Source organism: Oncorhynchus mykiss, chromosome 28 (genome assembly GCF_013265735.2).
Source record: "Oncorhynchus mykiss isolate Arlee chromosome 28, USDA_OmykA_1.1, whole genome shotgun sequence".
Classification (NCBI taxonomy): Eukaryota; Metazoa; Chordata; class Actinopteri; order Salmoniformes; family Salmonidae; genus Oncorhynchus; species Oncorhynchus mykiss.
Genome location: NC_048592.1, coordinates 34,709,327 through 34,732,887, shown reverse-complemented (window position 1 = coordinate 34,732,887; position 23,561 = coordinate 34,709,327). Strand labels below are relative to the sequence as shown.

Below are 23,561 nucleotides of genomic sequence, written 5' to 3'. Positions count from 1 at the left end.
ATGTTTTTTCCCCCACCTTTATCTACCCAGGCAGGCTGGGCTTCCTCACTACGCGCGAACGCCAAGCAGATGCTTCACATTTATACATCCGGTGAAATATCTGTCTCATTTTTATTTTTTATTTCACTTTTTATTTATCCAGGTAAGCCAGTTGAGAACAAGTTCTCATTTACAACTGCGACCTGGCCAAGATAAAGCAAAGCAGTGTGACACAGACAACAACACAGAGTTACACATGGAGTAAACAATAAACAAGACATGGAGTAAACAATAAACAAGCCAATAACACAATAAACAAGACAATGACACAATAGAGAAAATGAAGTCTATATACAGTGTGTGCAAAAGGCATGAGGAGGTAGGCAATAAATAGGCCATAGTAGCAAAGGATTACAATTTAGCAGATTAACACTGGAGGGATAAATGAGCAGATGATGATGTGCAAGTAGAGATACTGTTGTGCAAAAGAGCAGAAAAGTAAATAAAATAAAAACACTACGTGGATTAGGTAGGTAGATTGGGTGGGCTATTTACAGATGGACTATGTACAGCTGCAGCGATCAGTTAGCTGCTCAGATAGTTGATGTTTAAAGTTGGTGAGGGAAATAAAAGTCTCCAACTTCAGCGATTTTTGCAATTCGTTCCTGTCACTGGCAGCAGAGAACTGGAAGGAAAGGCGGCCAAATGAGGTGTTGGCTTTGGGAATGATCAGTGAGATATACTTGCTGGAGCGCGTGCTATGGGTGGGTGTTGTTATTGTGACCAGTAAACTGAGATAAGGCGGAGCTTTACATAGCATAGACTTGTAGGTGACCTGGAGCCAGTGGGTCTGGTGATGAATATGTAGCGAGGGCCAGCCGATTAGAGCATACAGGTCGCAGTGGTAGGTGGTATGAGGTGATTTGGTAACAAAACGGATGGCACTGTGTTCGACTGCATCCAGTCTGCTGAGTAGAGTATTGGAAGCTATTTTGTAGATGACATCACCGAAGTCAAGGATCGGTAGGATAGTCAGTTTTACTAGGGTAAGTTTGGCGGCGTGAGTGAAGGAGGCTTTGTTGCGAAATAGAAAGCCGATTCTAGATTTGATTATGGATTGGAGATGTTTAATATGAGTCTGGAAGGAGAGTTTACAGTCTAACCAGACAACTAGGTATTTATAGTTGTCCACATATTCTAGGTCGGGACCGTCCAGGGTGGTGATGCTAGTTGGGCAAGCAGGTGCGGGCAGCGAACGGTTGAAAAGCATGCATTTGGTTTTATTAGTGTTTAAGAGCAGTTGGAGGCCAAGGAAGGAGTGTTGAATGGCATTGAAGCTTGTTTGGAGGGCCAGAAGTATACAGAATGGTGTCGTTTTCGTAAATCAGGGAATCACCCGCAGCAAGAGCTACATCATTGATATATACAGAGAAAAGAGTCGACCCGAGAATTGAACCCTGTGGTACCCCCATAGAGACTGCCAGAGGTCCGGACAACATGCCCTCCGATTTGACACACTGAACTCTGTCTGCAAAGTAGTTGGTGAACCAGGCGAGCCTTGACAACAGCTTTGCACACTCCTGGCATTCTCTCAACCAGCTTCATGAGGTGTAACCTGTAATGCATTTAAATGAACAGGTGTGCCTTTTTAAAAGTTAGTTTGTGGAATTTCTTTCCTTCTTAAAGCGTTTGAGCCAATCAGTTGTGTTATCATAAGGTGGGGGAGTATACAGAAGATAGCTGTATTTGGTAAAAGACCATGTCCATATTATGGCAAGAACAGCTCAAATAAGCAATGAGAAAAAAAAACATCAAGCGCTATGATGAAACCTTCTCTCATGAGGACAGCCACAAGAAAGGAAGACCCAGAGTTACCTCTGATGCAGAGGATACGTTTATTAGAGTTACCAGCCTCAGAAATTGCAGCCCAAATACAGTTGAAGTCGGACGTTTACATACACCTTAGCCAAATACATTTAAACTCAGTTTTCCACAATTCCTGACATTTAATCCTAGTAAAAATTCCCGGTCTTAGGTCAGTTAGGATCATCACTTTATTTTAAGAATGTGAAATGACAGAATAATAGTAGAGAGAATTATTTATTTCAGCTTTTATTTATTTCATTACGTTCCCAGTAGGTCAGAAGTTTACATACACTCAATTAGTATTTGGTAGCATTGCCTTTAAATTGTTTAACTTGGGTCAAATGTTTCGGGTAGCCTTCCACAAGCTTCCCACAATAAGTTGGGTGAATTATGGCCCATTCCTCATGGCAGAGCTGGTGTAACTGAGTCATGTTTGTAGGCCTCCTTGCTCGCACACACTTTTTCAGTTCTGCCCACACATTTTCTATAGGATTGAGGTCAGGGCTTTGTGAGGGCCACTCCAATACCTTGACTTTGTTGTCCTTAAGCCATTTTGCCACAACTTTGGAATTATGCTTGGGGTCATTGTCCATTTGGAAGAACCATTTGCGACCAAGCTTTAAGTTCCTGTCTGATGTCTTGAGATGTTGCTTCAATGTATCCACATAATTTTATTTCCTCATGATGCCATCTATTTTGTGAAGTGCACCAGTCCCTCCTGCAGCAAAGCACCCCCACAACATGATGCTGCCACCCCTGTTCTTCACGGTTGGGATGGTGTTCTTCGGCTTGCAAGACTCCCCCTTTTTCCTCCAAACATAACGATGGTCATTATGGCCAAACAGTTACATTTTTGTTTCATCAGACCAGAGGACATTTCTCCAAAAAGTATGATCTTTGTCTCCATGTGCAGCTGCAAACCGTAGTCTGGCTTTTTTATGGTGGTTTTGGAGAAGTGGCTTCTACCTTGCTTAGAAGCCTTTCAGGTTATGTCGATATAGGACTCGTTTAACTGTGGATATAGATACTTTTGTACCCATTTCTTCCAGCATCTTCACAAGGTCATTTGCTGTTGTTCTGGGATTGATTTGCACTTTTCATATCAAAGTACGTTCATCTCTAGGAGACAGAACGCGTCTCCTTCCTGAGCGGTATGACCGCTGCGTGGTCCCATGGTGTTTATACTTCCGTACTATTGTTTGTACAGATGAACGTGGCACCTTCAGGCATTTGGAAATTGCTCCCATGGATGAACCAGACTTGTGGAGGTCTACAATTTTTTTTTTGAGGTCTTGGCTGATTTCTTTTGATTTTCCCATGATGTCAAGGCACTGAGTTTGAAAGTAGGCCTTGAAATACATCCACAGGTACACCTCCAATTGGCTCAGATTATGTCGATTAGCATTTCAGAAGCTTCTAAAGCTATGATATAATTTCCTGGAATTTTCCAAGCTGTTTACAGGCACAGTGAACTTAGTGTATGTACATTTCTGACCAACTGGAATTGTGATACATTGAATTATAAGTGAAATAATATCTCTGTAAACAATTGTTGGAAAAATTACTTGTGTCATGCACAAAGTAGATGTCCTAACCGACTTGCTGCGTGAATACTGCGAATACTGTGAATACTGCGTGAATCAGGCCTTTATGGTCAAATTCCTGCAAAGAAATCACTACTAACGGACCAATAAGAAGAAGAGACTTGCTTGGACCAAGAAACACGAGCAATGGACATTAGACTGGTGGAAATCTGTCCTATGGTCTGATGAGTCCAAATGTGAGATTCTTGTCTTTGTGAGACGCAGAGTAGGTGAACGGATGATTTCCGCATTTGTGGTTCCCACCTTGAAGCATGGAGGAGGTGAACGGATGATTTCCGCATGTGTGGTTCCCACCTTGAAGCATGGAGGAGGTGAACGGATGATTTCCGCATGTGTGGTTCCCACCTTGAAGCATGGAGGAGGACGTGTGATGGTGTGGGGGGGATTTGTTGGTGACACTGTCAGTGATTTGTTTAGAATTCAAGGCACACTTAACCAGCATGGCTAGAACAGCATTCTGCAGTGATACGCCATCCCATCTGGTTTGCGCTTAGTGGGACTATCATTTGATTTTCAACAGGACAATGACCCAACACACCTCCAGCCTGTGTAAGGGCTATTTGACCAAGAAGGAGAGTGATGGAGTGCTGCATCAGATGACCTGGCCTCCACAGTCACCCCAACCCAATTGAGATTGTTGAGGATGAGTTGGACTGCAGAGTGAAGGAAACGCAGCCAACAAGTGCTCAGCATATGTGGGAACTCCATCCCACATATGTTGGAAAAGCATTCCAGGTGAAGATTGTTAAGAAAATGCCAAGAGTGTGCAACATTGTCATCAAGGCAAAGGGTGGCTACTTTGAAGAATCTAAAATCTAAAATATATTTTGATTTGTTTAACACTTTGTTGGTTACTACATTATTCCAAAAGTTGTATTTAATAGTTTTGATGTCTTCACTATTAGTCTACAATGTAAAAAATAAAGAAAAACCCTTGAATGTGTAGGTGTGTCCAAACTTTTGACTGGTACTGTATGTCTCAACTATTGTGGTGTTAGGGGGTCCTCACACGCGCACACACACACGATAGTAGATTGATCCCCTATGTGTTGCTCATTCTCAACACACCACACACATTTTGATCTGTAGCCAAATGAATGCATGTTCAGGTGTGCTAAGCTACTTCAACCACAAGCAGAATCATATTAAAAGCCTATTTACTGTATAGGAAGCATAGGTCTACTGTCTAAATATCATTGGCATCATCATAATCTGTACAGTTTTCGTCTCATTTGTTAGGTACGCCATTCTCTCATTTTCTCAGGCAATGGAAAACTGGATAAATGCCGCGTTATTCTAGCGTGTCTACAAATCTAGGCTACACTGTCCAAGCCGTTCTTCTATTGTAACCGTACCCGTACCGCATTGAGTAGCGGAGCGAGGCTGACGCTAGTTGCAGAAAACGTCACAGATTTTTCGCTTTTTAATTATTTTATTTTTTTAACAAAGCGCAATCTTGCCTCACTCTGCCGCTGGACTCCATTCCAACCACTGATCCAATCACATACCGCCTACATCCCTGATTTCTCCTCATCCTATCGCCCGCTGTTCCTCGTATTTTTAATAAGGAAAAATACAAATTTCCACCATGGCAAGCAACGAAGTCAAACCGACGGCGAAAGAGGATGAGAATGCTGGAAACTGGAAAGATTCCATCTTCAACCCAAGGACCGGGGAGTTTTGTGGGCGCACAGCGAAGAGCTGGGGTAAGAAAACCTGGAGCCATAGCCCACAGTCGAAAACCACATTTTTATGATTTATCATATTGCAGGCTATTCAGTTTTGATGTGCATATTGTCACATATAGCCTAATAACGCATCAGTAATATTATATAATATCCACCTATGCATTCATGGTCTCAATCATCACAATCTATTTATGTCTAGTTGGTTTTGTATGTATGTATGTGTGTGGTCTGTGTGTGTGTGTGATTGTGTGTGTGTGAGAGAGAGAGAGACAGCTTGTCCATTTCAGCTCTGATAAGCTCAAGACCGATAAATGAGACTAGCCCACCTGTATGAATAATAATTACAGCCAAATACTCAGTGTATTTCCATTGAGACCACAAGTAGCCTTATAGGCTACAACTGAAATATGAGATAGAAGATGGGTCTTTGGTAAAAAAAATAATAATTAGTATGATAAGCTATAAGCAAATGATATTAATTCTTAAGATCATAAATTAAATGATTGCTCCCGTCTCAGAAATCAGAAATATCTGCTCTGTAGTGTACATCAGTGTGTGTGTGTGTGTGGCTGTGTGTGGCTGTGTGTGTGTGTGTGTGTGTTTGTGTGTGTGTGTGCCTGTGAATTCCCTGGAACAGACCAGTTTATGACTATCTAACATCCAGCTAACATGATTATGCGAAGACCTTCCACTTGTGTTACAGATACACTACCGAGATACACTACCGACACAAAGAACATATGGAAATAAAATGTAGATTTCTCATTTCTGGAATTTATATCCTCAATTTTAAAAGCAGTAGTCTTTGTTTTCTTTGAAGATGGTGAGCCGAGCTGGCTCTATATATGGTAGCTAGCAGCAAGTATTGACCCTGTGCGGTGCTGTGGGATGCTCCTCCCTCACGCTGTCAGAACTCCTCCTCCCACTGCAACGGCAGCATGGCTGCCCACATTAGCATACTTGTCAAGGTCAATTGGCTTTCCCTGCCGGTGCATGATGGGAACATGTCGGAGGAGAGTGGAAGAGGATTTTTCAGTGGCTGGATGCGGGGGGGGGGGGACTATGTAGACTGTAGGCCTAGTGTGGTGACCAACCTGACTATGTAGACTGTAGACCTAGTGTGGTGACCCACCTGACTGTGTAGACTGTAGACCTAGTGTGGTGACCAACCTGACTATGTAGACTGTAGACCTAGTGTGGTGACCTACCTGACTGTGTAGACTGTAGACCTAGTGTGGTGACCAACCTGACTATGTAGACTGTAGACCTAGTGTGGTGACCAACCAGACTGTGTAGACTGTAGACCTAGTGTGGTGAACAACCTGACTGTGTAGACTGTAGACCTAGTGTGGTGACCAACCTGACTGTGTAGACTGTAGACCGAGTGTGGTGAACAACCTGACTGTGTAGACTGTAGACCTAGTGTGGTGACCAACCCGACTGTGTAGACTGTAGACCTAGTGTGGTGACCAACCTGACTGTGTAGACTGTAGACCTAGTGTGGTGAACAACCTGACTGTGTAGACTGTAGACCTTGTGTGGTGACCAACCTGACTGTGTAGACTGTAGACTGAGTGTGGTGAACAACCTGACTGTCTGTTTGCATGGTAGGTCTAGGTGAATGTTAAAGCCCACCTCGTTCAATGGAATGCTTACACCCGATATAATATTATATTGGCTAAGCAATAAACATTCATTTACATGACTAGACATTACAAATACAACATTTCTGCAGGGTTGGAATTATCTATTCATTATTGGGGATGGGCTGGATCGATATTTATTTGTAATGCCACATTCACCTCATGTGAGAGTGATCGGAAGAACGACTTGTCTACTTCGGAGGAAGGTTCACGTGCTAGGAGCTCGAGAGGGAACGCAATAACCATTCTGACCATTGACAGCCGAAATCGCGGTCATTTTTGTTGACATTTTTCAGTGGTGCCTGATGTCAAAGTTCATCATGTGGGATAGACCGGGGTCAAGAGATCATACCCCCGTTTCCTAGTCGTAATTACGAGTTGGAGGGGCGTTCATGTGTACTAGCCCCAGTCGGAAGAGCGTATTTCTGAGTTCCTGACATGACGTGAACACAGCATAAAGCTTATGCGGGTTCCCAGTTCCCAGCACCCATGGGCAGCCCTGTCATTTCATAAGGGTTCAGACTTGGATCTGTCAATCAAATTGCTAGGCTGTTCTGTCATCTTTGATTATACTGCCTATCATCGTAAGAAAACAAAATGCATACCTTTGCACAACATAATGTTCAGGCTTGAAATTGTTCCTCATCTCTCCTTGCTTACTTATCCAGATCTTTACATTGAAAGCCGTCCTCATTGAAATTACTAATGTTTACTTGGATGAATGATGTAAAACACATGAATAAGGATGAATGATCTAAAACGCATTAATAAGGATGAATGATCTAAAACACATTAATAAGCCAGAGGCAGTTCACCAAACGACCCTAGTATGATCAGATTTTTGTAGACCTAGATTTTAGCTCTGAGGGCTAACACAGTCTGGAGTCGTGCTAATCTCCTCTCTCTCTCTCTCTCTCTCTCTCTCTCTCTCTCTCCCCCAGGCCTCATCCTCCTGTTCTACTTGGTGTTCTATGCTTTCCTGGCTGGGATGTTCGTCCTCACCATTTGGGTCATGCTGCTGACGCTAGACGACTATGTGCCAAAGTACCGCGACCGGGTGCCACACCCAGGTAAGTAGCACCGCAGTATAAATGATTTATTCAATCAACCAATCAATCAATCAACCAACCAATAAATCAATCAACCAATAAATAAATAAATCAACCAATAAATAAATAAATCAACCAACCAATAAATCAATCAACCAACCAATAAACAATCAACCAACCAATCAACCAACCAACCAATAAATCAATCAACCAACCAACCAATAAATCTAATAACCAATCAGTCAATCAATCAACCAATCAGTCAGTCAGTCAATCAATCAACCAACCAATCAGTCAGTCAGTCAGTCAGTCAGTCAATCAACCACTCAATCAGTCAATCAACCAATCAGTCAGTCAGTCAATCAATCAACCAATCAATCATTAAATTGATCAGATTGGAAGATTTTTGATTATTAGGAGATTTTTAAAGCACAGGGTCATTCTGAGGGAAAACTAATATCCAAGAAGTGCTGTATTTAGTTGATTTTGAGCCCAAATTCTGTCGGTTCGGGACAGGTAGTCAACTTTTTAAAACCTGAGAAACCTGTGGACTACTATTGGTCAATATTGCCCAGTAGGCACTATACTATACGGCTGCTGTTGAATAATGGGATTTCTGGTATGAACTGTCATGGTAATGGCCAAACTCTTTATACACTTTATTTAAAGGCTACCTATGAATATGTTATGAACGGGTTATGTATAGGTTATGTATAGGTTATGTGGTATGTATGGGTTATGAATGTGTTATGAATGTGGTATGTATGGGTTATGATTGTGGTATGTATGGATTATAAATGTGTTATGTATGGTTATGAATGTGGTATGAATGTTATGAATGTGGTATATATGGGTTATAATTGTGGTATGTATGGATTATGAATGTGTTATGTATGGGTTATGAATGTGTTTGTATGGGTTATGAATGTGTTATGTATGGGTTACAAATGTTTTATGTATGTTATGAATGTGGTATGTATGGGTTATGAATGTGGTATGTATGGGTTATGAATGTGTTTGTATGGGTAATGAATGTGGTATGTATGGGTTAGGAATGTGTTATGTATGGGTAATGAATGTGTTATGTATGGGTTATGAATGTGTTATGTATGGTTATGAATGTGTTATGTATGGTTATGAATGTGTTATGTATGGGTTATGAATGTGTTATGTATGTTATGAATGTGTTATGTATGGGTTACAAATGTTTTATGTATGTTATGAATGTGGTATGTATGGGTTATGAATGTGTTTGTATGGGTAATGAATGTGGTATGTATGGGTTAGGAATGTGTTATGTATGGGTTATGAATGTGTTATGTATGGTTATGAATGTGTTATGTATGGGTAATGAATGTTATGTATGGGTTATGAATGTGTTATGTATGGGTAATGAATGTGTTATGTATGGGTAATGAATGTGTTATGTATGGTTATGAATGTGTTATGTATGGGTAATGAATGTGTTATGTATGGGTAATGAATGTGTTATGTATGGTTAATGAATGTGTTATGTATGGTTATGAATGTGTTATGTATGGGTTATGAATGTGTTATGTATGGTTATGAATGTGTTATGTATGGTTATGAATGTGTTATGTATGGTTATGAATGTGTTATGTATGGGTTATGAATGTGGTATGTATGGTTATGAATGTGTTATGTATGGTTATGAATGTGTTATGTATGGTTATGAATGTGTTATGTATGGGTTATGAATGTGTTATGTATGGGTAATGAATGTGTTATGTATGGGTAATGAATGTGTTATGTATGGGTTATGAATGTGGTATGTATGGGTTATGAATGTGTTATGTATGGTTATGAATGTGTTATGTATGGTTATGAATGTGTTATGTATGGTTATGAATGTGTTATGTATGGGTTATGAATGTGTTATGTATGGATTATGAATGTGTTATGTATGGTTATGAATGTGTTATGTATGGTTATGAATGTGTTATGTATGGGTTATGAATGTGGTATGTATGGTTATGAATGTGTTATGTATGGTTATGAATGTGTTATGTATGGTTATGAATGTGTTATGTATGGTTATGAATGTGTTATGTATGTTATGAATGTATGATGGGAATGTGTTATGAAGGCCTTATGAAGGTATATTTCAAAGGAAGTGTTAATGGGTTTACCACACAACATTGGTGACCCTGATTTCTGTGTTAGTGGATTTAACAATGTTTCACCATGTAGTTTTGATGACCCTGAAGGAAGTTGTGATCTCATACTGTACCCTCTGTCCCTTAGGATTGGTCATCAGGCCAAAACAATTGGACATGCTGTTTAACAGATCACAACCTCTCCAGTTCAGCACGTATGTCCAGACCTTAGAGTCTTACCTGCAACGTGAGTTTTAGTCTTTTATCTTGTCTCCTTGCAAAATCTGTGCCCCTTCTCTCTCTCTCTCGCTCTCTCTCTCTCGCTCTCTCGCTTTCTCTCTCTCTCGCTCTCTCGCCCTCTCGCTCGCTCTCTCTCTCTCCTCTCTCTCTCTCTCTCTCTCTCAATTGTAAATGTTCTTTTCAATAAGAGATACAGAGAAACAATGTTTCAAAGCATAGGAGGATGGTTAAAACTAGCATGAAATGATACGTTAACAATTACGCATACAAAATATCAGCCTGGGCTGAGTTTCTCTTGTAGCCAATGTCTTATTCATCTCAACAACCTAGCTGCAGTCGAGGAACAAACATCAAAATGTTTGACTGTCAATCATCTGTGCATGAACGAACAAAACGTGTCAAATGAAGCACTTTGCTGTCTGGGTTGTCGACAGAAATTAAAAGAAATCTGTCGTTATTGTCTTTTCTCAGAGTACAATGACACGGAGCAGGAGAGGAATGAGGCGTGCACGGCAGGGGTCTACTTTGAGCAAGAGGGAGAGGTGGGCGAGCAGAGGAAGGCCTGTCAGTTCAAGAGGAGCTCTCTGAGCCGCTGCTCCGGCCTGTCCGACTCTACCTTCGGTTACGCTGAGGGGAGACCATGTGTCCTCCTCAAAATGAATAGGGTACCTCCTCCTTTTCCCTCTTGTCTATAAATACATGGTTGTGACCCTAAAATATCTTGCCATTCCAAAGTGTGTGCTTACACACTGCCATGGATTAAAGCATTGTATTGGTGTAAGTATTGGCTGTATGGAGTTTCTACCATTGTTCAAGCCTTGATGGGGATTGTGCAAGTGCACATTTTGGGAAAATGGTAGAGAATTGGGATGAAGCCAAGAGTCTTTCCTTGGATGCATGTAATTGAAGTCAATACAGTTGGGTCCTAATGAGGTGCACATTGGATAAGTGCAGACCACAGGTTGGTGGCACCTTAATTGGGGAGGACGGGCTTGTGGCAATGGCTGGAGCGGAATCAGTGGAATGGTACCAAACACATCAAACACATGGTTTCCATGGTTTCCATGGGTTTGATGCCATTCCATTCATTCTGTTCCAGGCCATTATTATGGGCTGTCCTCCCCTCAGCAGTCTCCTCTGGTGCCGACCCAATTAACGGTTCTAACTTAGAATATGTGGACAACTACAAATACCTAGGTGTCTGGCTAGACTGTAAAGTCTCCTTCCAGACTCATATTAAACATCTCCAATCCAAAATTAAATCTAGAATTGGTTTCCTATTTCGCAACAAAGCCTCCTTCACTCACGCCGCCAAACATACCCTCGTAAAACTGACTATCCTACCGATCCTCGACTTCAGTGATGTCAAAATAGCTTCCAACACTCTACTCAGCAAACTGGTGCAGTCTATCACAGTGCCATCCATTTAGTTACCAAAGCCCCTTATACCACCCACCACTGCGGCCTGTATGCTCTAGTCGGCTGGCCCTTGCTAAATATTCATCGCCAGATCCACTGGCTCCAGGTCATCTGTAAATCGATGCTAGATTAAACTCCGTCTTATCTCAGCTCACTGGTCACGATAACAACACCCACCCGTAGAACGCGCTCCAGCAGGTATATCTCACTGGTCATCCCCAAAGCCAACACCTCCTTTGGCCGCCTTTCCTTCCAGTTCTCTGCTGCCAATGACTTGAACGAATTGCAAAAATCGCTGAAGCTGGAGACTTATATTTCCCTCTCTATTTTTAAACATCAGCTATCTGAGCAGCTAACCGATCGCTGCAGCTGTACATAGTCCATCTGTAAATAGCCCAACCAATCTACCTACCTCATTTCCATATTGTTTTAATTTACTTTTCTTCTCTTTTGCAACTCTGTGTTGTTTGTGTCGCACTGCTTTGCTTTATATTGGCCAGGTCGCAGTTGTAAATGAGAACTTGTTCTCAACTAGCCTACCTGGTTAAATAAAGGGAACTTGTTCTCAACTAGCTTACCTGGTTAAATAAAGGGAACTTGTTCTCAACTAGCCTACCTGGTTAAATAAAGGGAACTTGTTCTCAACTAGCCTACCTGGTTAAATAAAGGGAACTTGTTCTCAACTAGCCTACCTGGTTAAATAAAGGGAACTTGTTCTCAACTAGCCTACCTGGTTAAATAAAGGGAACTTGTTCTCAACTAGCCTACCTGGTTAAATAAAGGGAACTTGTTCTCAACTAGCCTACCTGGTTAAATAAAGGTGAAATAAAAATAATAATAATAAAACAATTCAAGGCAGTGCTGTGTAGTTCACTAGTCCCAATTCAAATACATTTTTCAGTGGTCACATTCACAAGAGCCTCGAGCTATTGTACATATCAGTAGGTGACATGAATCAGTAGGTGACATGAATCAGTAGGTGACATGAATCAGTAAGTGACATGAATCAGTAGGTGACATGTATCAGTAGGTGACATGAATCAGTAGGTGACATGTATCAGTAGGTGACATGAATCAGTAGGTGACATGAATCAGTAGGTGACATGAATCAGTAGGTGACATGAATCAGTAGGTGACATGAATCAGTAGGTGACATGTATCAGTAGGTGACATGAATCAGTAGGTGACATGAATCAGTAGGTGACATGAATCAGTAGGTGACATGAATCAGTAGGTGACATGAATCAGTAGGTGACATGAATCAGTAGGTGACATGAATCAGTAGGTGACATGAATCAGTAAGTGACATGAATCAGTAGGTGACATGTATCAGTAGGTGACATGAATCAGTAGGTGACATGTATCAGTAGGTGGCATGAATCAGTAGGTGACATGAATCAGTAGGTGACATGAATCAGTAGGTGACATGAATCAGTAGGTGACATGAATCAGTAGGTGACATGAATCAGTAGGTGACATGAATCAGTAGGTGACAAGAATCAGTAGGTGACATGAATCAATAGGTGACATGAATCAGTAGGTGACAAGAATCAGTAGGTGACATGAATCAGTAGGTGACATGAATCAGTAGGTGACATGAATCAGTAGGTGACATGAATCAATAGGTGACATGAATCAGTAGGTGACATGAATCAGTAGGTGACATGAATCAATAGGTGACATGAATCAGTAGGTGACATGAATCAGTAGGTGACATGAATCAGTAGGTGACATGAATCAGTAGGTGACATGAATCAGTAGGTGACATGAATCAGTAGGTGACATGAATCAGTAGGTGACATGAATCAATAGGTGACATGAATCAGTAGGTGACATGAATCAATAGGTGACATGAATCAGTAGGTGACATGAATCAATAGGTGACATGAATCAATAGGTGACATTAGCCCATAGTGGATTTCTTTCCTTCTCCTCAATCTAGTTATTTTTATTTGCTTCTCTTTGTTGTCATTCTCTATTAGTGTGTTTTACAGTCTTATCCTTGTCTGTGTTTCTATATCATTGGATTACTCAGAGTAGACCACTTAATAATGGTTTTAATGTGCCTATTGTCTTATTTCGGCTCTCTGATTGGTTGATTGATTAATTAGTTTTCCATTCACAGATCATTGGGCTGAAGCCGCGTGGAGATCCCTATGTCAACTGCACGGCAAAGGTAAATGTCATCAGGATTTCAGTATGTGTGTTTTTGAAGAACAATCTGGTTACATTTATAGCATTTTATGTTATTTATGGTTTATGTTGATATTTGTGTGTACCTTTTTCCTGATTTGGTTGGATGTTTGTTTTTTCTGCTTTCAGTCGACGCTTTAGGGTAAGCTTAGCGATGTGTAAATGTCTCATTTTATTTTCCAAGCTATTACAACGTGGAAAGGATTTACAGGGTTGTTTTGTAATCCCAGTCCTTTTCCATATTGTGGTCCTGTGTGACGCAGTATACTGGTGTTATAATAGGAGCCTTATAGAACCTTTCAGTGGCTACACTGATTATTTGCATTGTGCCCCCCCCCCCCCCCCCCCCCCAACCCCTCTTTTACGCTGCTGCTACTCTCTGTTTACCATATATGCATAGTCACTAGAACTATACATTCATGTACATACTACCTCCATTGGCCCGACCAACTAGTGCCCCCGCACATTGGCTAACCGGGCAATCTGCATTGTGTCCCTCCACCCACCGACCCCTCTTTTATGCTACTGCTACTCTCTGTTCATCATATATGCATAGTCACTTTAACCATATCTACATGTACATACTACCTCAATTAGCATGACTAACCGGTGTCTGTATGTAGCTTCACTACTGTTATAACCTCACTACTGTTATAACCTCACTACTGTATATAGCCTCGCTGCTGTATATAGCCTCTCTACTGTATATAACCTCTCTACTGTATATAGCCTCTCTACTGTATATAGCCTCTCTACTGTATATAGCCTCTCTACTGTATATAGCCTCTCTACTGTTATAGCCTCTCTACTGTATATAGCCTCTCTACTGTTATAGCCTCTCTACTGTATATAGCCTCTCTACTGTATATAGCCTCACTACTGTATATAGCCTCACTACTGTTATAGCCTCACTACTATTATAGCCTCACTACTGTTATAGCCCCTCTACTGTATATAGCCTCGCTACTGTTATTTTTCACTGCCTTTTTACTGTTGCTTTTATTTCTTTACTTACCTATTATTTACCTAACACTTTTTTTGCACTGTTGGTTAGAGCCTGTAAGTAAGCATTTCACTGTGCAACACCTGTTGTATTCGGTGCACGTGACAAATTAACTTTGATTTGATTTGTTATACTCAAACTGTATAGAATGTTCCAGTGTTATAATCAAACCTTTTAGAATGTTCCAGTGTTATAATCAAACTGTATAGAACGTTCCAGTGTTATAATCAAACCTTTTAGAATGTTCCAGTGTTATAATCAAACCTTTTAGAATGTTCCAGTGTTATAATCAAACCTTTTAGAATTTTCCAGTGTTATAATCAAACCTTTTAGAATGTTCCAGTGTTATAATCAAACCTTTTAGAATGTTCCAGTGTTATAATCAAACCTTTTAGAATGTTCCAGTGTTATAATCAAACCTTTTAGAATGTTCCAGTTTTATAATCAAACCTTTTTAGAATGTTCCAGTGTTATAATCAAACCTTTTAGAATGTTCCAGTGTTATAATCAAACCTTTTAGAATGTTCCAGTTTTATAATCAAACCTTTTAGAATGTTCCAGTGTTATAATCAAACCTTTTAGAATGTTCCAGTGTTATAATCAAACATTTTAGAATGTTCCAGTGTTATAATCAAATTGTATAGAACATTCCAGTGTTATAATCAAACCTTTTAGAATGTTCCAGTGTTATAATCAAACCTTTTAGAACGTTCCAGTGTTATAATCAAACCTTTTAGAATGTTCCAGTGTTATAATCAAACCTTTTAGAATGTTCCAGTTTTATAATCAAACCTTTTAGAATGTTCCAGTGTTAATATTAAACCTTTTAGAATGTTCCAGTGTTAATATTATAAGACCTGGCCATTGAGTGTGATCTCTCACGGACCCCAGAAAGAGAAGCTGTTGCTTAATGTAACAGCTAATGGCGTTACAGTACAGCATATGCAGCACAAGGAATATTTCCAATTCTTAAATAATGTATTATTCTTACATACTCATATGGACTTGTGAAGATCTGAAAAGATTGGATAGGTGTGAGCAATATGGCAAAATTTGCCACATAGTAGAGGGCAAAGTGTAGCTTGTAGCTATTACCATAATACCTACTATGTATACCTATCAGAGGAGGCCGTCTTCCTAAAGCTCCTCCCACCAACCTCCTCTGATAGCTATCCAACCCTTTCAGATGAAGTCCTTAGCCTAACGGTCTGTTTGGATAGGATAGACATATTCTTGCTTTTGACCATTATACTTCCTCTTCCTCCTTTTCCCCTTCAGAGGGACAACCCCATACAGATGCAGTACTTCCCAAGTGAGGGACGCTTCGATAAAATGTATTTCCCTTACTACGGCAACAAACTTCATGTAAGTTTGGGTCAAAGGTCAATATTTGTCCATTTCTGATGTATTGTCATGCTGGTTTCTTGGTGCTTGATGGGAAAGCATTATTGTACAATGATGCAAGAATTTGGAATACTGTTGGATGGACGTGTGAGATATTCAACAGTCCATGTTGATCAGATATTCAACAGTCCATGTTTATGAGATATTCAACCGTCCATGTTGGTGAGATTTTCAACAGTCCATGTTGGTGAGATATTCAACAGTCCATGTTGGTGAGATATTCAACAGTCCATGTTGATGAGATATTTAACAGTCCATGTTGGTGAGATATTCAACAGTCCATGTTTATGAGATATTCAACCGTCCATGTTGATGAGATATTCAACCGTCCATGTTGGTGAGATATTTAACAGTCCATGTTGGTGAGATATTCAACCGTCCATGTTGATGAGATATTCAACCGTCCATGTTGATGAGATATTCAACCGTCCATGTTGATGAGATATTCAACCGTCCATGTTGGTGAGATATTCAACCGTCCATGTTGGTGAGATATTCAACCGTCCATGTTGGTGAGATATTCAACCGTCCATGTTGGTGAGATATTCAACCGTCCATGTTGGTGAGATATTCAACCGTCCATGTTGGTGAGATATTCAACCGTCCATGTTGGTGAGATATTCAACAGTCCATGTTGGTGAGATATTCAACCGTCCATGTTGATGAGATATTCAACCGTCCATGTTGATGAGATATTCAACAGTCCATGTTGGTGAGATATTCAACCGTCCATGTTGATGAGATATTCAACCGTCCATGTTGATGAGATATTCAACAGTCCATGTTGATGAGATATTCAACCGTCCATGTTGGTGAGATATTCAACCGTCCATGTTGGTGAGATATTCAACCGTCCATGTTGGTGAGATATTCAACCGTCCATGTTGATGAGATATTCAACAGTCCATGTTGGTGAGATATTCAACAGTCCATGTTGGTGAGATATTCAACCGTCCATGTTGGTGAGATATTCAACAGTCCATGTTGGTGAGATATTCAACAGTCCATGTTGGTGAGATATTCAACAGTCCATGTTGATGAGATATTCAACAGTCCATGTTGGTGAGATATTCAACAGTCCATGTTGGTGAGATATTCAACCGTCCATGTTGGTGAGATATTCAACCGTCCATGTTGGTGAGATATTCAACAGTCCATGTTGGTGAGATATTCAACAGTCCATGTTGATGAGATATTCAACAGTCCATGTTGGTGAGATATTCAACAGTCCATGTTGGAGAGATATTCAACCGTCCATGTTGGTGAGATATTCAACCGTCCATGTTGGTGAGATATTCAACAGTCCATGTTGGTGAGATATTCAACAGTCCATGTTGATGAGATATTCAACAGTCCATGTTGGTGAGATATTCAACCGTCCATGTTGGTGAGATATTCAACCGTCCATGTTGGTGAGATATTCAACCGTCCATGTTGGTGAGATATTCAACAGTCCATGTTGGTGAGATATTCAACCGTCCATGTTGCATGTCTTTTTTTGCTTCCACTCCTTTGTACTTCTTTTCTTTCCTACCCTATTCCACTCCCTGTTTTTCTCACTCTCCCTTCTCCTTTCTCTCTCTCTTTCTACTCCCTCCCACCTCTCTTCTTCTCACCCTTTACTCTCTGTCTACAGGAGAGGTATGTGCAGCCGGTGGTTGCTGTTAAGCTGTTGCTGAACAAGGAGGACTACAACACGGAGCTGACCATTGAATGCCGGATTGAGGGATCCGACCTGCGCAACAACGACGACAGAGACAAGTTCCTAGGCCGTGTCACCTTCCGAATCACAGTCAAAGAGTAGTAGGGAGTAGTGCGGAGGAGGCTAGTGTGGAGAAATGTGGTTCTTACTCCTCCCGGAAGATTCCTGGTAGATTAAGATGGGCCTAATTCCAAACCAATCCCTCCACCCTCACTCCAGATACTAGGCGAGGGACATTCAAATCTGGTCTTTTTCACATCACCTTGGTAATTCATTGATTGGCCAGATAATCTACTCACCTGTTGTTACAGGTCAGTCTCTAGCTAGGCAGGATGGGGAAGGATTAAAACCAGCAGTTCTGTGAAACCTGAATCTCAGATTTGAATACCCTTCTCTTGGGCTCTTGTTGACTCCATCTTGTATTTCTGATAGGGTTGGATATGTGTAAGCATAGCAAGAGTGCTAGATGAAGCAATTATCATATCATAGCTGATGCCAATCCATTCCTTTCAGATCTACAGTGCATCACACCCAAAAAGGGCCTAGACTAGTGCCTACAAATGTAGGAGCTTAATTTGATCAGTCTTTCGTTGCTGAGAATTTAGCAGGAAATATTAACAAAGGTTTCTAAAGTTTGTAATTTCCACTTTGAAATTTCCGATTTGATTTGCCCTAACGAAAAACGTATCCAGCCATACAAAAATTCTATTCATTATAATCCACTTAATACATCACATTTCCTCTTCTGCAGGATTATCTCCCTGCTATAGCAAACTGGCTCAAATTAAGATCCTACATCTGTGATGGTAGGGGGTGAGAGATCGGTGTGCGATTGGATCAAAAGGATAGGGTAGTGATGTCATCAATTTTCAACTTATCTCCTGGAAAAAGCGTTAATCGTGCCAAATTTAATGGAACATCAAGTTCCCTTGTTTACTTCTATGTTTACTCTAGTACAGGCCTGGGCAACTCCAGTCCTCGCGGGCCTGATTGGTGGTCACACTTTTGCCCCTAGACCCAACTAACACCTCTGACTCCAATAATCAACTAATCATGATCTTCAGTTAAAAATGAAATGAGTTTACATCAGCTGTGTTTTCTAGGGATGGAGGGAAAAGTGTAACACCTATCAGGCCCCCGAGGACTGGAGTTATCCACCCCTGTTTAGGATGGCGCATATCTTTGTCTTCTCTTTCATTATGTCATTCTAGCAAGAGTCTTTTCATGACTCACCAACCTAACGGCCATCAGACCCTTCTATTAGTGGGCTTTTGTTGTCTGACCCAGTGCTCTAGTGATGATCTAGGCTCAGATCTTATTTTCTATTCAGATGGTCTAGATTGGAGCTTAGATGTGGTAAACTGAACCTAGATCAGGGCTTTAGTGCCAAGGGTTGGATCAACTGTTAGTAGTTAGCCTCAATCAGTATTTAACCATCAGTCATCCACTGTCAATACAACCATGTTTTAAGTTGACCCTCTCATCTGAAAACAGAACAAATAATTATTCCTCAACATCACATCCCATAGATAGAGTCAACCCTAGTGAAACACTGTCGAACCCAGATGCCCTCTACAATTACATGTAATTTAGAATCCTTTTCGTCTTGGGACCACAATTTGATATTATAATATTATAATAGGGAACTGTAGATAGGTGTGTGTGTGTGGTGTGGTCTGACCACAACCCAGTGGTGTGCCGTCTGTCTGTCCGGCTGCATGTCTGTGTGTCTGTTTACTCTACCCCTGACCTCACCACTGTAACAGCCAATGTGGATGAGGTGAGTTATCCTCCCTCCCTTGCGTGCATACACACACACACACACACACACACACACACACACACACACACACACACACACAAGCGATTGGAGACCTGCGAGGAAGCGCTGTGTAAATGCAATTCATTGTATCTATGTACTGTATATGCCTATCTTTGGGTGGAAAGCGTGTCTGTTTGTCTCTTACTCTCAGTCTACCCCTCCCTCTACCTCTACCTCTACCCCTCCCTGTCTTTCTCAATGTATATATTTAATGGATTCACACAGTATTTTTTTCTGTCACAGAACACAATGTCTGAGCACTGTAAAGAAGAAACTATATAAACAAAGATTTACAGGACACGATCATATTCAAAGCTATGTCTAAAATTGAATCCTGAAGGAACAACTTGTTATCATCTGCATGATGCCGCAACAATTGTGGATTAAAAGGTGATTTGAGGAGAAGAAAAAAATTTAACCTGTGGTTTTATGTCTTGTGTCTTATCTCTTATGTGTCGTTATGTAATGATTGTCAAGGTTACACGGAACCCAAACTGGCTGCGAGCGCAGCCTATTTGGCATAATGAGCACAAGTAGCTTGTGGTATTCTACCTTTGCCACAAGAGGGCAGCAGCACGAAGGCAGAGAGATCCGTTGAATGAAGGGTCATTCCTGGCTTGCTTTAAAGACGTCTTCCAGCAATTCATTCACTTTTCCTGTTGAAATGCGATATCCCAAGTAACAATACGGTAAAGTACGTACGCACACTGAAAGGCAGCAGCTAATGGGGATCCGTAATAAACACAAATACAAAAAGGGTAAAAAAAAAACTATACATTTTTAGCAAAAATGTTGTTTTTCAGAAACAACTGCAAACTTCAAGGAGTTGTCAGATGTGATGTCATCAGCCTCCTCATTGCTTGAGGAACAATAGAGAACAAAAGAGGAGGATACCTGGGATACCTATTGAGATGTGCATTTTGTTAATAAGTACATCAGGTGTTCAATGAGGTGAAAAGGAGACTGGAGTATTTTATTAAAATATATTTTTTAATTTAACCTTCATTCATCTATTTTATCAGTTAAGAACACATTTTTATTTACAATGATGGCCTACCTTTGGAATGGTGCTATCCAGTAGTGATATTTATCATAGTGGTAACCTAATGGTTTGCACTCAAGCAATAATTGTGTTTAAGCACCCATTTTCATGAGTAGTAGATAATAGGCATCATCTTTAATTAAAGGAGCTTGATTGTGCAAATTAGGTGATGACATCATTTAGTGACTTCTAGCGACTTTTAGGACAGCCAATAGCTACTTTCCTTACTGAGAAGTTGGCAACACCGCACCAGCTTATCACTCTCGCTAGAGGAACTGTCACTATTCTGGAGGGGAGGAAGAAGAGGAAGAGCAAGGCCATTGTCATTGCCGGGCAATGAGGTCTCTGTCGGACACGAAGGCTGCTAGTGCCAGCTGCTGCATCAGTAGTCCTACTAGCTTCCACCTGCTAGTGCCAGCTGCTGCATCAGTAGTCCTACTAGCTTCCACCTGCTAGTGCCAGCTGCCTCGTCAGTAGTCCTACTAGCTTCCACCTGCTAGTGCCAGCTGCTGCATCAGTAGTCCTACTAGCTTCCACCTGCTAGTGCCAGCTGCTGCATCAGTAGTCCTACTAGCTTCCACCTGCTAGTGCCAGCTGCTGCATCAGTAGTCCTACTAGCTTCCACCTGCTAGTGCCAGCTGCCTCGTCAGTAGTCCTACTAGCTTCCACCTGCTAGTGCCAGTTGCTGCGTCAGTAGTCCTACTAGCTTCCACCTGCTAGTGCCAGCTGCCTCGTCAGTAGTCCTACTAGCTTCCACCTGCTAGTGCCAGCTGCCTCGTCAGTAGTCCTACTAGCTTCCACCTGCTAGTGCCAGTTGCTGCATCAGTAGTCCTACTAGCTTCCACCTGCTAGTGCCAGCTGCCTCGTCAGTAGTCCTACTAGCTTCCACCTGCTAGTGCCAGCTGCTGCATCAGTAGTCCTACTAGCTTCCACCTGCTAGTGCCAGCTGCCTCGTCAGTAGTCCTACTAGCTTCCACCTGCTAGTGCCAGTTGCTGCATCAGTAGTCCTACTAGCTTCCACCTGCTAGTGCCAGCTGCCTCGTCAGTAGTCCTACTAGCTTCCACCTGCTAGTGCCAGCTGCTGCATCAGTAGTCCTACTAGCTTCCACCTGCTAGTGCCAGCTGCCTCGTCAGTAGTCCTACTAGCTTCCACCTGCTAGTGCCAGTTGCTGCATCAGTAGTCCTACTAGCTTCCACATGCTAGTGCCAGCTGCCTCGTCAGTAGTCCTACTAGCTTCCACCTGCTAGTGCCAGCTGCTGCATCAGTAGTCCTACTAGCTTCCACCTGCTAGTGCCAGCTGCTGCGCCAGTAGTCCTACTAGCTTCCACCTGCTAGTGCCAGCTGCTGCATCAGTAGTCCTACTAGCTTCCACCTGCTAGTGCCAGCTGCCTCGTCAGTAGTCCTACTAGCTTCCACCTGCTAGTGCCAGCTGCCTCGTCAGTAGTCCTACTAGCTTCCACCTGCTAGTGCCAGCTGCCTCGTCAGTAGTCCTACTAGCTTCCACCTGCTAGTGCCAGCTGCTGCATCAGTAGTCCTACTAGCTTCCACCTGCTAGTGCCAGCTGCTGCATCAGTAGTCCTACTAGCTTCCACCTGCTAGTGCCAGCTGCTGCATCAGTAGTCCTACTAGCTTCCACCTGCTAGTGCCAGCTGCTGCATCAGTAGTCCTACTAGCTTCCACCTGCTAGTGCCAGCTGCCTCGTCAGTAGTCCTACTAGCTTCCACCTGCTAGTGCCAGCTGCTGCGCCAGTAGTCCTACTAGCTTCCACCTGCTAGTGCCAGCTGCCTCGTCAGTAGTCCTACTAGCTTCCACCTGCTAGTGCCAGCTGCTGCATCAGTAGTCCTACTAGCTTCCACCTGCTAGTGCCAGCTGCCTCGTCAGTAGTCCTACTAGCTTCCACCTGCTAGTGCCAGCTGCCTCGTCAGTAGTCCTACTAGCTTCCACTTGCGATAAGAGTTCCGTCAGTCAAGGACAAGTTGGTAGCTTTGCTGATCTTTGGAAATTTGGCACGAGCTTGATCACGCTGTGTTTTTTTCTGCACCACTTGGTCTTGCCTTTTGTTTATCCATCTTGAACAAGGCACTCACTACCCATCCGAGTCTGACCCAATTCACATAACTCGTTTTAACTTGATAGCCAATTAGGTGAAGAGGCAGAGGCGGGCTGCCGCCAACACCGCTGAGAAATAGGCTAATTAGACACATGTACTGTCTGTCTACCAATGTAGATTGGACAACACAAACACGTTGCTTGCTACATGTGGAAATTAAAAAGGAGGGTTACTGTCAAAATTATTTAAAAACATACATAACATTTAGACATAGGTGTTAGATGACAGGCACATGGGCCCCCAGAGCTCGTGGGCCTCCCACCTTGCTGGGGCTGTAGGGTGTCAGCTATGCCCCCAGAGTTTCTGTTTCCCCCTGCCTTGCTGGGGCTGCAGGGTGTCAGCTATGCCCCCAGAGCTCGTGGGCCTCCCACCTTGCTGGGGCTGCAGGGTGTCAGCTATGCCCCCAGAGCTTTTGTTTCCCCCTGCCTTGCTGTGGATGCAGGGTGTCAGCTATGCCCCCAGAGCTTTTGTTTCCCCCTGCCTTGCTGGGGCTGCAGGGTGTCAGCTATGCCCCCAGAGCTTTTGTTTCCACCTGCCTTGCTTTGACTGCAGGGTGTCAGCTTTGCCAATGACTCAGATTCCTTTAATCACAGAGATTATTGTTACTTTGTGTCTCAACATGTATTTATTGGCCTTTTACCAGATCCTAATACATTTTCCTTAACTGTTAATATTATTT

The 23,561-nt window shown here is 42.0% G+C and overlaps 1 protein-coding gene across 1 annotated transcript; it reads left to right on the top strand.

The window, feature by feature from the left end:
• The first annotated feature begins 4,690 nt into the window (after nucleotides 1–4,690).
• On the top strand, nucleotides 4,691–19,621 carry LOC110509072 (sodium/potassium-transporting ATPase subunit beta-3-like). The gene is made up of 7 exons (XM_036966648.1): nucleotides 4,691–5,155; nucleotides 7,722–7,850; nucleotides 10,095–10,193; nucleotides 10,658–10,851; nucleotides 13,731–13,781; nucleotides 16,080–16,166; nucleotides 17,842–19,621. The coding sequence occupies exons 1-7, from the start codon at nucleotides 5,038–5,040 to the stop codon at nucleotides 18,007–18,009; spliced, it is 846 nt and encodes a 281-aa protein (XP_036822543.1). The 5' UTR covers nucleotides 4,691–5,037; the 3' UTR covers nucleotides 18,010–19,621.
• The last annotated feature ends 3,940 nt before the right edge of the window (nucleotides 19,622–23,561 follow it).